Source organism: Apis florea, unplaced genomic scaffold, assembly GCF_048593485.1.
Source record: "Apis florea isolate Af1SG1 unplaced genomic scaffold, ASM4859348v1 contig_3802_pilon, whole genome shotgun sequence".
In the NCBI taxonomy this organism is placed as follows: Eukaryota; Metazoa; Arthropoda; class Insecta; order Hymenoptera; family Apidae; genus Apis; species Apis florea.
In genome coordinates this window covers 1,315,837-1,330,763 of record NW_028256863.1, presented here as the reverse complement: position 1 = coordinate 1,330,763, position 14,927 = coordinate 1,315,837, and the positions used below count along the sequence as shown (strand labels likewise).

At 41.0% G+C, this 14,927-nt stretch overlaps 1 protein-coding gene across 2 annotated transcripts in view; it reads right to left on the bottom strand.

Moving 5' to 3' along the window:
• dve (SATB1_N and homeodomain domain-containing protein dve) overlaps window positions 1-6,562 on the bottom strand; it is a 50,625-nt gene extending 44,063 nt beyond the window's left edge. For both annotated transcript variants that reach the window (XM_012485307.3, XM_012485309.3), the window contains exon 1: window positions 5,315-6,562. In XM_012485307.3, the coding sequence (XP_012340761.1) occupies window positions 5,315-5,389 (75 nt within the window). In that variant the 5' untranslated portion in view covers window positions 5,390-6,562. The remainder of the gene's footprint in view (window positions 1-5,314) is intronic.
• Between the last annotated feature and the right edge of the window lie 8,365 nt (window positions 6,563-14,927).

Here is a 14,927-nt window from a genome sequence, read left to right as displayed (position 1 = left end):
GATTGTATATATTTAGAAGAGTAAATAAAATATTTTATCGATCGGTCAAATGGACCGACCGCGGTAGCCAGGGCAGACTACAAATACTTCTCTAGAAAAAAGAGAAAAAAACTAGAAGTAAATATCGAAGAATATATTGCATATATTCTTATATAGCATATTTTAGGAAAAGTCATAAAATGTGATATGATAACGTTTAAATATGTTTTAATATTTAACGTTAAAAGTTTGAAACGACCGATAGTGGTAGAATTAGTGTTAAATTCGATGCTTTGTTTTTTATTTTTCTTTTTTTTTTTTTTTTTTTTCCGTAAAGACGTTGTTGAAACGATTTCGAATATATTATTTTTTTTAGAAAGAGACGAAGAAGAAAGAAGAAAGATCTGTTATATTCGTTTAATTACTTCGATTTTTTTCCATTTTGTTTCGAATATTATTTTTGAGAGAGATAAAGAAGAAATTTGGAAGAAATTTGATCCGATTCATTTTTGAGAGAGATAAAGAAGAAATTTGGAAGATCATATAATTATTATTCATTGAATAATTTAAATTTACCTGTTTTGTTTTTTTCTTCTTTTTTTTTTCCTGAGAACATTATACTCTGACATTTTCAAATATTATTTTTCAAAAATTTGGAAGATGTCTCTATTCATTCATTTTGTTTCGAATATTTTTGTATTTTTGAGAGAAATAAAAAAGAAATTTGAAAGATAATTAAAATAGGAATTTAATTAATGTCTCATATAGGATGATTAAGATTTTATTCCATTGAAAATCAAGAATAACGAAAGTAGAATATGAATCAATTGTTAACAGAAAGTTATTCTATAAGCAAGAAATACATTTTTTTCAATTTAAAAATTAATTTTTACAAGAAGAATTTGAAAACTCACCCGATCGTTCATCAAATCGATTCTTGAATTCAGAAACAAGAATTCGAGTGAAACATTTTTCTTCTATATTTTTTTGCTTATTAATCTAATCATCGATAATATCCAATAACGAATCAATTAATTTCCACTTTTCATTTCGAATCATAAAATCTCTCATTTGTGAATCCATGAATCACGAATCACCCTGTACAAAAATCATAAATCATCGCACTTCGAGGACATTCGTTTTATCTAAAACAAAGATAAAAAAAAAAAAAAACAACTACGAAAAAAAAATTACTCTCGTATGCAAAACACATCTTCCACAAGTGCAATACCTCGCAACAAATCACAAATTATTCCATCCATCGACTTCGAAAGATATTCATTTCATTCCAAAAAAAAAAAAAAAAAAAACTCAAGATCGTATATATATACGACTTATGCAACAAATCGAAAAAAAAAATTGTCACTGCACAGTTTATTATCACGATAATCAAGGATAATCATTTTATTAGAACAAAACAAAAAAAAAGGAAGAAAAGATCGCTTTGCGAGCTTAAAATGCAACGTCACAAGGAATTAAATATCTACGTGGCGAACAACGGATTCGCAATCGTTTATCGGCGGATCAGCTTATCTACCGGGTGTAACAGAGATACGAGTCGTTTCCTGCTAGAGCTGTTTCCCGTTAACACGATAACCTTAATCGTCGTCCAATGTTAAATTTCTGCCGTACGGTCCTCCTTCGCCCGCGGGGAGGAGAGGGTTCCCGTGAATTTGTTCGCGTCGTATTTACGAGCGCGTCTCTCTAACGAGGTTACGTAACTCGTGGACTAGAAATGGCCGACCTACGATGTTTGGCAATTGAACGTAGGTCCGGCAACTCGCGTCAGCCTCCTAATAAAACCTTTTAAATTGATGCGCGTATATCCATCTCTATCAAAAATTTCTCGGCCTCTTTCTCTCGCACGAGCATCCAATTCGCGTTGTTCCACGATTTATTCTTTCCGCGTCTCGCGAATCTCGCGTCTTTGGACGATCATCCTTGCGACACTGGCGCCCTCTTCCTTTCCAGAGGGCTGCAACTCCTGCCCTCTTCAGGCGATTCGTTAATATTCGTTAATTTTTCAATTAAGAAGCTATATATGTACGTATGCATCAATGTTGACAAATAACGTGTTATAATTAATCGAATGAATAGCAGTATACTCGAGTTATTTTTATTTACTGTGTTTATTCTTGGAAACGATGAGTTTATTGTTAATTATGCAAAAAAAGAAGATATCGTCTCAAGTCGAATGTTAATCCATCAAAATGCATGCATAATTCATCAATGAGATTCGATAAAATTACACGATAATTTGACGAGTGATTTTGAACTTTGAATTTGAGAAACGACGGAAAAAAAAAAAAAAAAAAAATTATGGAAACAAAACCGATAAAACTTAACACTTATAGAAATTCAATTCAATGTTGCGATTATACGTTATATTTTCCTTCAAAAAAATTTTTACAACAAAAATTTATAAAAATTTCGAGATTTATTCGGGTTATCGGGTCGACTAATTTTTAACAAAGAAAAGTATGAAAAAGAAGAAAAAAAAAAAAGGAAAAAAAAAGCAATTCGCGACAGTCTCGTCGACAAACTGGTTTTCCACCGGTTTTATAATATTCCATCACACGCGTTGATGTTACAAATCAATGACTAAGCGCTACATCTTGATCTTTCAATTTGCGCTGGATGGAGCGTCGATTGACCACGAGCAATTTCGTAAAAAGCAAAATAAAGTACTTTTTCACCTCTCTCTCTCTCTCTCTCTCTCTCTTTTATTTTATCTCCAACGAGAAAGAGATTGAATAACACAGAGCGATGTAATATCTGTTTTTATCCAATATAAATATATATATATATATAGAATTAAACGTCTTCGTGGTTTTACGCTGGTTAATCGTGCAACATTCTAATCAGGCTTATCGAAATATCAGATGGCCGATATCCACGTATCCAATAATTGGCCCCCCCCCTCCCACTACAGATAATCCACGGATTGATACTTGCACTCGAATTTACGTTACGTAAATTTCGGTGTTACCAGATGTCTTCTGGTTCTTTCTAAAGGAAAAAAAGGAGGGGAGGGGAGGGGAGGGGGAAGCGAAAGATTATCGCTTCGATTTATCGTTTAACGCGTATCACCGAAACAACGATACGAAGGATCGCAACGAATTATTGAAAAATTGTCTTAAATATTGAACACTTTTTTCCCCTTCGATTCGAAAAATTGAATCAATATTTATTCACAGTTCGATCTAATTAATTTGGGGGGAAAAAATGGCTACGGTTTACTAATTTTCGAGAAGAAAAGAGGCGAGGGGGGGAGGGATAGGGGAGAGAGAGAGAGGAGAACAAAAAAAAAAGAAAAAGAAGAAATACATAAATAACACGGCTTTTTACACGTTGGTGTAACCGAAGTGAAACATAATAATAAATACGCGTAAATATTGCCCGGGGAAATAAATCACGGGACGAAACATTTTAACCAGACAAACGACGTTGTAAAGGTAAATATCGCAACATTGTCATAAATATTAATAAAGATATCCACCACGATCGCGGGAGATAAACCCGTGTGCGGAGTAAAGGTGGATAAGGAAGCGAGGGAGGGAGGGGAGGAGAGGGGAGAACGAAGAGGGGAAAAGAGAAAAGAAACACAGTTCTTCGTGTGTGTGCGTGCGTGTACACGAACTGTTTGACGTATCGGCTTCTGCGGCCGGATAGATGGATTACAATCATTCCGGTAGCTGGGGTGGTCAAATACCGTGACCATGCGTGCCTCCTATATACTCCTGCGTACGCACCTTCCACACGTGGAAAATAATGTATATATATATATATTTATAGGCAAGCTTTCTTTATCTTCTCAGGGAATTCGTTCTCTCTACGCTGTGCGGTGAAATTTGGAACACCCTCCGCCTCTTACATACTTTCTCTTATCTTTAAGGTCTTAATCCCTCGGTGTTAAACCGAGGAAGCCGTGTCTCCGTGTGTAGAAAAAAGTATTCTATTCGTTGGTAATTAAGTTAGGTCATTATATACATATACATATATATATATATATATATATATGAAGCATATAATATCGAGTAGTGTAAAAAGTTAACGATTTGTTTTTAACGATTAAAAGATACTCGTGTACAATTTCTTCTTTTCTATTTATAAACACACGATTTGGATGTGTGTGTAGATGTCTAGTTATATAGTGAATATAGGAAAGAGGTGGAAATTTAAAAAAGTCACCATCAAGTCAGTACTGGTACATTGTTGATATTATACTCGCGTACAATTTTTTCTTCTTGTTTATACCCAATTTAGACGCGTTGTATGTACACGTCTAATTATCGCGAGTATATAGCAAGAAAGAAGAAAGAAACGAAGAAAGATCTCGCGTGTAATTTTCTTCTCTCGTTCACACGATATTTACGATATTTAGATATCTAGTTATCACGCGAATACAGGGCAGGAGAGAAAGAGGTAGAAATTTATTTGTACCCACGATGTGCAATACGAGTGTATACCTGACATCGACGTCCCCCCTCGATTTTTTAAGAGCGGAAGCGGAACACGCCTGTGTTGCACCGTGTGTCCCGAGCGTTGCAGGGAAGGGAGGGGCCGAACCCCGTATAGAAATACATTTCGTCTGCTCCACGGTACTTCGAAACGACGATTTCTCGTTTAAAAAAAAAATAATCTACACTCTAATCACTCTCTCCTCCCCTCCTCTTCTCTCGAGAAGAAGATTTCGTTTTGACTTTTTTTAAAAAAAAAAAAAGAAGAAGAAGAAGAAAGACGATTATTTCGAAGCAAAGTTTTAGGAAGGAAAGAAGGAGATAGATATATCGGGTGCCAGGAGAGAGAGATGAATGGAGAGGCGGCGTTCCATCGCGTCGAATGCCAGAACGCGAGAGCGTGGTGGGCGCTCACAGGAAGAAGGCAGGGGCACATCCGTATCGTGGCCAGAACCCGTGACCCCCTGCCACGTACACGTGTAAACCCGCGTATGCAACACGCACGATCCGCGGTTTTACCAAGGATTATCCCCTCCCCTCCCCTCCCCTCGCATTCGTATTTCGAAACCTAGCCTGACCTTCTTGCTCGAAAGAAACACAAACTTGCGAACGAGGGCATAAAGATTCTCGAGAAGGTGTGCAAAGTGGTGGTGGGTCGCGCAAATTGATAATATAAAGGGGGAAGGAGAGTTTAAGCAAGAGGAGTCAAGGCAAGGAGTCGAGGTGGAACCAGGAGGGCGGAAATTGGTAGGGTGGCCAATTGGCTGTGTAATGTTGAGAGGAGGGGGGGGGGAGAGGTTAGTTTTCAACGGTTAACCTGTCAACGATCCTTCTCCAACACGAGTCGAGTCGAGAATAAGGAATCGGAGGAATACCTGCACTTGATCCGTTTTCGTGTTTGCAGCCATCCATGCCTCTACGAACGTGTCCATAGCGCTCTGAAAATCCATTCCCTCGCGGAGTGTCCCTCAATAATTATCCCTGGGCTGGGAAGTCGCCGCCATTTCTTCTTTCCTTTCTTCTCTGTCTCTCTTCTTTTTTTCGATCTCCCCTCCGATTGTTATCATCGATCGTCACTCTGATTTATCATTCCAAGGAAAATTCTTTAATAACGCGCGAACGTCGATACGAAAAGTTCTCGAATTCGCACAATTGCATATCGTTTCTTTCGTATTCTATGTGTATGTATATATACGTAGGTTGATTTTCTTCACACATCCGATTGCAAGAGCGATGTTACACTTTTCGTATCTCGAGATTACTATTACGATTATTCATCCCGTGATAGTTTGCCTCGGGTTTTCATCCGGTTATTATCGAAACCTGTCGATTAACGCTTTTATTATTGTTACAATATTAATCGAGCGAACACAATCCGCACAATCAGACCCGTGCCGTTGACTAGATCGGATACGCACACACGTGTTCCCAGTTTTCGTTGGCGTGCGCGAGATCTCGATATCTGTCCACCAATTACAAATACAATCTCTCTTTCGAGGATTCACTTTCGTACCGAAGAAACCAAAAACCGACACTGCGTGTACAATGTGTGTATGTATATATAACAACAAATACCACTCGTGAAAATTGATCAACCACTGGTTCCAAAAGAAAACAAGTCTTCCCTTCGAATTTACGATCGTAAAATCCACTCGACCGAGTAGTAATAATCGTGTTCTAGATGAAGAAGGAAGAAAGAGAAGGAAGAGGAACAGGAGGAGAAGGACGAAGAAGAAACGAGGAGTAAAGTTTCATCGTCGAGGACGAAAGTTCGGGGAGGGAAACGAACCGATCTCTCGGTCTATCTTTCCTTTCCTTCTTTCTTTCCTTTTCTTTCTTTTCCCCTCCCCCGATTCAGAAACAAAACAGAAACGAAACTCGCAAGCACGCGTCGCCTCGAACGATTTCTCCCGATATCTCGATCGTTGCTGCCTCCTTGAAATCGACACCGATCCTGAACATAACGCGCGACGGGGAGGAGGAGGAGGAGCACGAAAAAAACGTGTATATATATATATATATATGTATATGTATGAATGTACGTGTGTATGCGGACGTATCAACGACACGCGAACCGACGAGAACAACACGTTCGCATGGTACGGCGTTCGAGCCGCGACTGTGCGTGGCGAAGCGTCGCGGCGCTGGTTCTGCCCCTGCGACGCCCTACCCCCCGTCGCTCTCACCCCACCACCTCGCCGGCTACCATCGCCCACCGTCGAGGACCAGGATGGTCCTCGCTCACTCGGATGGTTCACCCTCAAACCATCCGGAACTTACCTTCGTCATCCGCGCGATTCTCTCTCTTCTCCCCCCTCCTTCCTTCCTTCCTTCCTTCCTCTTTCTCCGTCTCTCTCTCTCTCTCTCTCTCTCTCTCTCTCTCTTGTTTCGCTGCTTTCGATTGTTTCACTGCTTCTTAGTCTTCTTCTTGCTCCTTTTGTTCTTCGGTAGTAGGTTTTTTAATGATGGTTTTAAATTGTGGAGATGGAAATGATTTTTTTCTAGTTGTTTATCTCATTCGGTTTTTTTAATCGTGATGGAAATTCGATCGTTGCTTCTCACTCTTTCTTTCGGTTTTTAAGGATTTGTTTGTGGATATGTTTGTGCGCTTCTTCCTTCGTCTCGTTTCTTTCCTTCTTTCCAAATTGAAAATCAAATTTTATTAAGGTAATTACTTGTTTCTTCCATTTTTGTCCTTTCTATCTTCTATTTCAAATTAAAAAATCGAAAGGAAAAACTGTGTACTCGTTCATCTTCCTTCCATCTTTCTATCCTTTCGATTCTTCTCCCTTCAAATCGAAAATCATCTTCGAATTTCCTTCACGATCATTTTCTCGTCTCTCCCTCTTTTTTCTTTTTCGAAACAACCGAAAAAGGAGGAGAATTAACGATCGAATTCCAAATTTCTTTCCTTTTTTTTATAATAATAAACCTCCTCCTCCTCCTTCTTTTCCATCGAAATCCCAAATTTCCATTCCACTTCGTCCCGTTCACCCTTCCCTTCGCCTTCCCTCCGGCCATCTCCCTCTCCCTTTGATCCAACCCCTCCTCCCCTCCGACTAATTCGACCCCCACCCCCGACCACCAGTCCACCAGCCAGTCCACCCTCCCCTCCCCTCCCTCCTCCCTCCTCCCCCTCCCTTCGTGAACCGTGAACCACTTTCAGCCGAGCGAGAGGGGTGTGTCTGCAGATAAGATGCACGTACACCGCTGCACCTGTGTGTACCGCAACACCGCAGGCAGAGGGACGAGTCGCGGTGGCCGTTTTCCAGGGGCCTCTCGGTTCGCCGGCCGGCCGCCGACAATTTTCCATCGTTCGTCGTTTCTCGACAAAGAAACGAAGGAAAGAATTTCGAATATCTCGAGGGATTCCTTCGTTTCGTTTTTAAACGAGGCGTGGACGAGTCTCTTTCTTTCAAAGGAAGTAAGTTTTCTCTCTTCACGTTTTATTCTTCTCGTAGGTATCGTAGGTATCGTCGATATCCCAATGCGCATTTTATTATTGCAACGCGCGTGAGAAACAATATTGGCGCGTTTACATCATTCGATCCGATTATTCGAGAAAATCCTCGTGTCTCGATTCGAGTCGAGTTATTTCGAAAACTACAACGATCATTTCTCCGACTGTTCGGTCGATCGATCGATCAACTTATACCGTTTATACTACAACTTTCTATCCCCTATTCGAACGATTCCTGAATTTGTTCGTTCGAGATAACGATGCGTCTTACAGGGGGGATTAACGCTTCGAGGCGAGCCTCGCGCACGGATTATGCGCGGAGGAAGGCGTGTTGTAACAGCCGCGAAATTTTTCCCCGCTCTCTCTCTCTCTCTCTCCTCGAGAAACGGTTTGACATTCCATTGGCGGGCCTCGCGTGCCGCCCATGTACGGTTTCACCTGCTTACCGAACCATTGCTCGAAACGTCGCGCGGCCCGTTCAAATCGGTTACAAACAGGATTATTACGTAAATTGATGGGGATGGGGAAAATTAATCTGACGAATCGAGAAGGATAAGGCTTTCCTTTTCGAAAATTTCGAAAGAACGTTGGAAAACGTCGGCACGAGAAATTTTTAGAAAAGAGAGAAACGTCGCAAGGCGAATAATAGATCGATGGAACATGGTCTAATCCTAGAGATTACCTAATGTAATACCCCTCGTCCAACCTATCGAAAGCTCGGTTTCCAGATTAAATTGACCGATCGACTTTCTCTCTTTTCCTTCTTTTTTTTTTTTTTTTTTCCATATGAAATACGCGCATAAATCGAACACGTCGATAACCACCCTGGCAATCTGGGTTAAACGACTTTCCCTGTTTTCGATTTATGAAAAATATATGTGTTACGTGCGCGTTCAACGCGTCGCTTCATAAATGGGACAACTTTGAAATAATATTCGTGATTGGGAGGGGAGGAAGAAAGAAGAAACGTACGATTGGAAGTAATTATCGCGATCGACCAACCGATTAAATATCATTAACCCGTACTCTTATATATATATTTATAATATATGTATCGTCGTTTCTCTCGCAATTTAAATTTTCGAATTTCCCGTTTCTTTAAACTCGTACTCGATTTTCCTTCCCAACATTCCCTCTCATAAAATTTTGCCCTCGAAACAGGATAAAGGGAGGGGGAGTTAGTTTATCCGTATAGGTGGATCGCGGGCGGCGAAATTCGCGGCGACGTGTCGGGTAGAAGATTCGCGAATACAACATTCCACACTTTTCAAATCCAATATTCCGAACCTCGCCTCTCTTGAAACGTGCTCATACCTTTTCCACTCTTCGCACCAACGAATCGATTAATCCTGCCAATGATGAACCCGTCTCTCCTCCGATCGATCTTAATCCTCCGAATAAATAATCCTACCAATTTCCCCCCATATTTATACATTCGAAACCATCCACCTCCTCTCTCGCAAACGTTGAAGCCAATAAACCATCCTCTCCAACCACCCTCCTCCTCCTCCTCCTCCTCTTCTTCCAACCCCTCCTGCTGGAAAGCAGGAGCAAGGACCTTTTCGAGGCGAGGTAACGATTGCACCCGCGGATGCAATCTGTGTGCAAAGCGGGGAATTCCACAAGCTGCGCTCAAGGGTGGAGACCGCGGGGAGGAGAGAAAGGAGGGGATGGAGGGACGACGACGACGACGGATCACGGTTTAAACCGTGGAGGGAGTTCTCTCTCTCTCTCTCTCAGACACGGTGACACGGACGGTTAGCGGCGGGCTATTTTCCAGGACTCGCCGGCTCGTGGATGGGTGGACGGGTGGGTGGGTGAGTGGGTGGGTGGGTGGTTGAAGCTGGGCGGGCGGGGCGTGCACCGAGAGCGGAGCTTGCAGGCGGAGCTTTCGCCGCTCACGCCTTCCGAGCGGGCGAGGGGGAGGAGGGGGAGGGGTGGGAGGGTTTCCCTTCTGGTGGAAAACGTACCTGCCTGAACGTCCCTCCCTCTCGTCCCTCCGGAAGCCAGCCCCGACACGAGCCAACTCACTCTCTCTCTCTCTCTATCGTTTCTCCTCTTCCTTTGCTTTTTCCAAACCTTTGACAACTCTCCCTCTCTCTCTCTCTCTCTGTTCTGTGTGTGGATAGACGGACGGACGGATAGATAGTGTGCATCTATCTTGGATGTACAGTCTTGGGTGGAAGTTAATATTAGTTATTGGAGAGTCTGGTCGTTTCTTTGTTTCTTTTTTTTTTTTTTTTTAGGTTTTGGAGGATGGTGGAGGGTTTGGTAGCAATTTGGAAATTGGTGTTTTTCTTGATCGTGCTTGATCAAGTGAGGTAATGTTTGGTAATTTCAATTTGGTGGAGGATGTTAGGAAGTGGCTTATTTTTTATTTTTGAATTTTTTTTTTCAATCTTTCCAAATCGTGTATATTGATATAATTTCAACGTGGAGGATGTTAGAAAGTGTATGACTGGAAGTTAGTTTTAATTTTTGGAGAGATGATTTAATTCGGTTAAATTTGGAAATTTGTTTTTGTTTCAATTTTCTCAAATCGTACGTAAATCTTGATCATTTCAAGGTGGAGGGTGTTGGAAGTATATCTATATTCGTTAGATATTATTCGATCGATGATCTAATTTGGAAATTTCTTCTTTTTAATGTTTAAATTAAAAAAAATGTTTGACATAAAAGAGAAATTGTATCTATCTTGTCTTGATAATTGCAATTTCAACGCGTAGGATATTACGCTAGAAAAATTATAAATTATAATTTTCCAATCTTCCCAAACCATGATCCAATTTACTTTAATTTATTCTTCCCAAATCGTACGTATGAATCTTGATGATTTCAAAAAGGATGTCAAAAAATGTATCACGTTGAAAATTATTCAATAATTAATCCTCAATCGATGATCTGATTCCCTTTTAATTTCGACATTTATTTTCCTTAATCATCCTAAATACGTACTTCTTAAATCTTTAACGAACAATTTCAACGATGTGTATCACATTCGGAAGAGAATTGACTGTTAAACTATCAAAATATTCCAAGATATCTCTCTCTCTCTCTCTCTCCCCCCTTCCCCCTCCCTCCCTCCCTCTCTCTCTAAATCGCGAGCGACTTATGGAGAGGAGTGTACTCGCGTATTCGGACACACGGTATCACTGTGGAGAAGAAGGAGGAGGAGGAAGAAAAAAAAGAGAGAAAGAAGGCTGTTGCCTTCTTTCCTCGAAGGAAATCTGACTTTTTAGCTGAGGGAGAGGGGATGCCGGTAGGCGGAGGTAATAGAGAGGACGAGGGTGGTAAAGCGAGGGTAACGTATGCCCGGGGCTAATTTGTCGAAGCTTACCTGGGAAATTATACCGGGGCGTCCTGCGCGATGCATCGCAATACCCTCGAAACGGGGGCGAGGTTTTTTTTTAACGGATTCTCCTTCGTCTTCTCCATTTCTTCCTTCTTTTCCCTCATTTTATCAAAAAAACGTCAATTCCGATATTTTTTTCTCTACTCGAGCCGCGAAATATCGTTAAAGACTTGCTCGAAAGAATCGTTTCCTCTCTCTCTCTCTCTCTCTCTCTCTGTCTCCATTTACTCCTCTCCACAGTTCAATTACAGGGGATTGGCAATAAAACGGAAACGTATCCGTATATACGAATATTTAAATTTCATAGAGACGAGCCGATAAAGAATAACAACTCGGGGAACCCCGAGGAAAATAAAATCTGGAAATAGGAATAATGAAATATGTACCTGCGCGAGTCCTTTCCCCTGTATGTATATATATATATATGTATATACTACACGCCGCGAAAATCTGTCGAGCATGTGGCCCCGATGCGTTTAAGGTACAAATTGAAAACCATTTGGCAAATCTCCCCCGTCGTTCGCCACTGTTAATAAATTCAGGTTTACGAGGGTTGGCGGGGTTGGATGTTGGCGTGGAACGGATCTAAACGTCGGTACGTTTAACTCGGTGCGTGTAAAAAAAGAAAGAAAAAAAAAAAAGAAAGGAGACTCGTGGAAAATATTAGTCGAATCGTCTTCGTTTCGAGGCGCGCGTGCGCTTTTATTCACGATTATTTCTCGACTGGGAAATCGTTATGATTGCCTCGTTGTCGATCGAGGCACACTTCTTTTACGTGAATTTTGAAAAAAATAAAAAATGATAAAAATCGAATGGGAAGAGGATTGAAACGAGGGGGGAGCCATGCCCTTGAAGCTGCTTTTTGTTTCATCCCGATATCTCGATCGGTTGTCGAGATACGAGCGTTCAAAGTTTTACAACGGCAGGGCGTTCAAGAAGACAAGTTGCAAAGATTACGAACGGACTCGCGACCCACTAACCTATACTTTTTCCTCCAAACTGTATACTATGTCCTTCCAGGAATCTGTCGTTTGTCCGCGGTTATTTGGGATAGGTCGGTGCGAGAGGAGGTGCGAGCGAGAAGCTCGAGTAAGTGAGAAGGACGGGGATAGTAAGCGATTAAAAAATTATCCTTTCGTTTGGACGACGATATCTCGGCAACCGGAAGTAGTATCGAGATGAATCAAAAAGAGTTTCAAAGGGGAAGATTCCGCGCTTCCAATGATCTTTCGTTCATCGACAAGAAATCAATATCTTTCGAGTTACGGCGGTTGGAAATTTTTTTAATTTTAATAGGATCTAAGACGAAGCGGATAAAAATTATCCTTTCGTTTAGACGACGATATCTCGACAACCGGAAGTAGTATCGAGATGAATCAAAAAGAGTTTCAAAGGGGAAGATTCCGCGCTTTCAACGATCTTTCGTTCATCGACAAGAAATTAATATCTTTCGAGTTATAGCGATTCGAAGTTTTTCTAATTTTAATAGAGTACTCTACGACGAGTTGTTAAAAAATTATCGTTTCGTTTACGCGATGATATCTCAGCGACCGAAAGGGATATCGGGATGAATAAAAAAGCGTTTCAAAGGGCAAAGTTCTGCGCTTCCAACGAGGCTTCATTTCTCGATGAAAAAATCGCTATCTTCGCAATTATTCGTTCCTTCTTACTTACCCACCAATCATACCCAAAACTCGCGTCACTTGCTCGCGTCGGCAGTAACTACACGCGCGTAACGGGAAAAATACGTGAATTTGGAGGAAAATCCCTCAGTCTTGCTAATCAGCTTCCGGTATTCTCTCCCCCCTTTAGTTCCTTTATCTCCTTGTCGGGCCGAAACGATACCGAATTTAATACAGCTTCGTTCAATAAACTCTCGTATATACATACTCATCTCTTCGTGTCACCAAATTCTAACTCGACGAAACTCGCAGTTGTACACGGTAATCCTCTGACTGTGTCGACGTGTCCTTTGAGGGTGGAAAACGTTAGAGGGAGGGGAAGATGGAGGAGAGCGGAGCGAGAAGAGAAAGGATGTATATATATATATATATATATATACATATACATATACACATATATATTCGCAGTTTGTCAGAAATCTGTACGTGTAATACATCGTAATAGGAGATCCTTCATACGATGGGGCATCGTTACGTATCTGTGGAAGCATTATCTGTGGAAAATGTGTACGGAACGCGTATGAAAATGTATTAGACGGTTAGACAGAGCAGAAGGAGGAGGCAGGCGAAGGACGCCGGCCTCAAAGGCTAATTCCAGGTTTTGAAATTTGGATTAGGCTCGTCCCTTTTCGGTCGTTCAGGTGCGTACTTTGCCCGTACAGATTGCTGCTCACAATCGATTTCTGCTATAATCCTGAGACTTCAGCAAAGTGATGTATATATACTTCTTCCAAATTCGATCTGATGCAAATGCGATCGATCCTTGTAAAAAAATTGAACTGAGAAATTGAGAGGGATCGAAATGCGAGTTTCACTTGCTGGATCGTCCAGTAATCATCCCATGGTAACGGGTTGTAAATTTTATTCTACGCAATAATGAACGACGAGGGGGTTAATTCAAAATTCGAAAAGATAATGTCGCGATGGTATATCTCTTGCGTATATTTCGCGGCGCCTTAGTTCAGCGGAGGGGCGGGCAAGTTCTTCCCTGCAGAACCCTTCCCCCTCCCTCACCCCCCTGGTGGACGCAAGGCGATGTTAGACGCGGTTCGCTCGGCCGCGTGGATGCGTTATATATCACGAGAGAGAGAAAACTTTCGGCATAGATAACCTACTTGAGGAGTTAGCCCGCGTACATGCAAATTTCTGAATTATTATGCCGCGACGAGTATATTATGCGAGCTACTTCCTTACCTCCTCCCCCTCCTCCTCGCGTTTCTGCGCCGCTCAACAGTTTCACCGCACTCCGAAAATTGTCCCTTGTAATTAATCTGTGGATGGGATGCGGCGGGGCGATAACGGCTGGAACGAAAACGTGAAGGAAATTTTTCAAAGACGATTGGTCGTGGAGACGATTTATGGTGATGGTTTCTTTTTTTTTTTTTTTTTTTTTGGAAGAAGAAGAAGAAGAAGAAGAAGAATTTTTAATCGAATATTTTCGAGGGAAGAAATCATTTCGAGGATTTGAAGAGAATCGTTCGATTGATGATTAATTTTTAATTTTGGTATAAGAAGAAACTATTTGATATTTTCGAGGAAGAAGAAGAAGTAACGTAAGTTCGTAATGTTTGATTGTTAAGAAGAAGAGAAGGAGTTCTTTGATATCTTTTCGAGGGAAGAAATCATTTCGAGAATTTGAAGAAAATCGTTCAATTAATTTTTAATTTTTTATCTTGGAATGTTTGATGTAAGAAGAAGGGGAAGATTTGAGATTTTCGAAGAAGAAGAAGAAGAAGAAGAAGAAGAAGAGTTCATTTCTAATCGGTTTTGGAACGTAACTTCGTAACGTTAAGAAGAAAAGAAGAAGATTTTCGAGAGAAGAAATTATTTCGAGAAGAGATACGTAACTTCGTAATGTTAGGAAGAAGAGAAGAAGATTTTCGAGATCTTTTCGAAAGAAGAAATAGTTTCGAGGAGAGGAACGTAACTTCGTAATGTTAGGAAGAAAGGAAAATGATTTTTAAGATTTCGTTTCGAGAAGAAGATATTCTTCT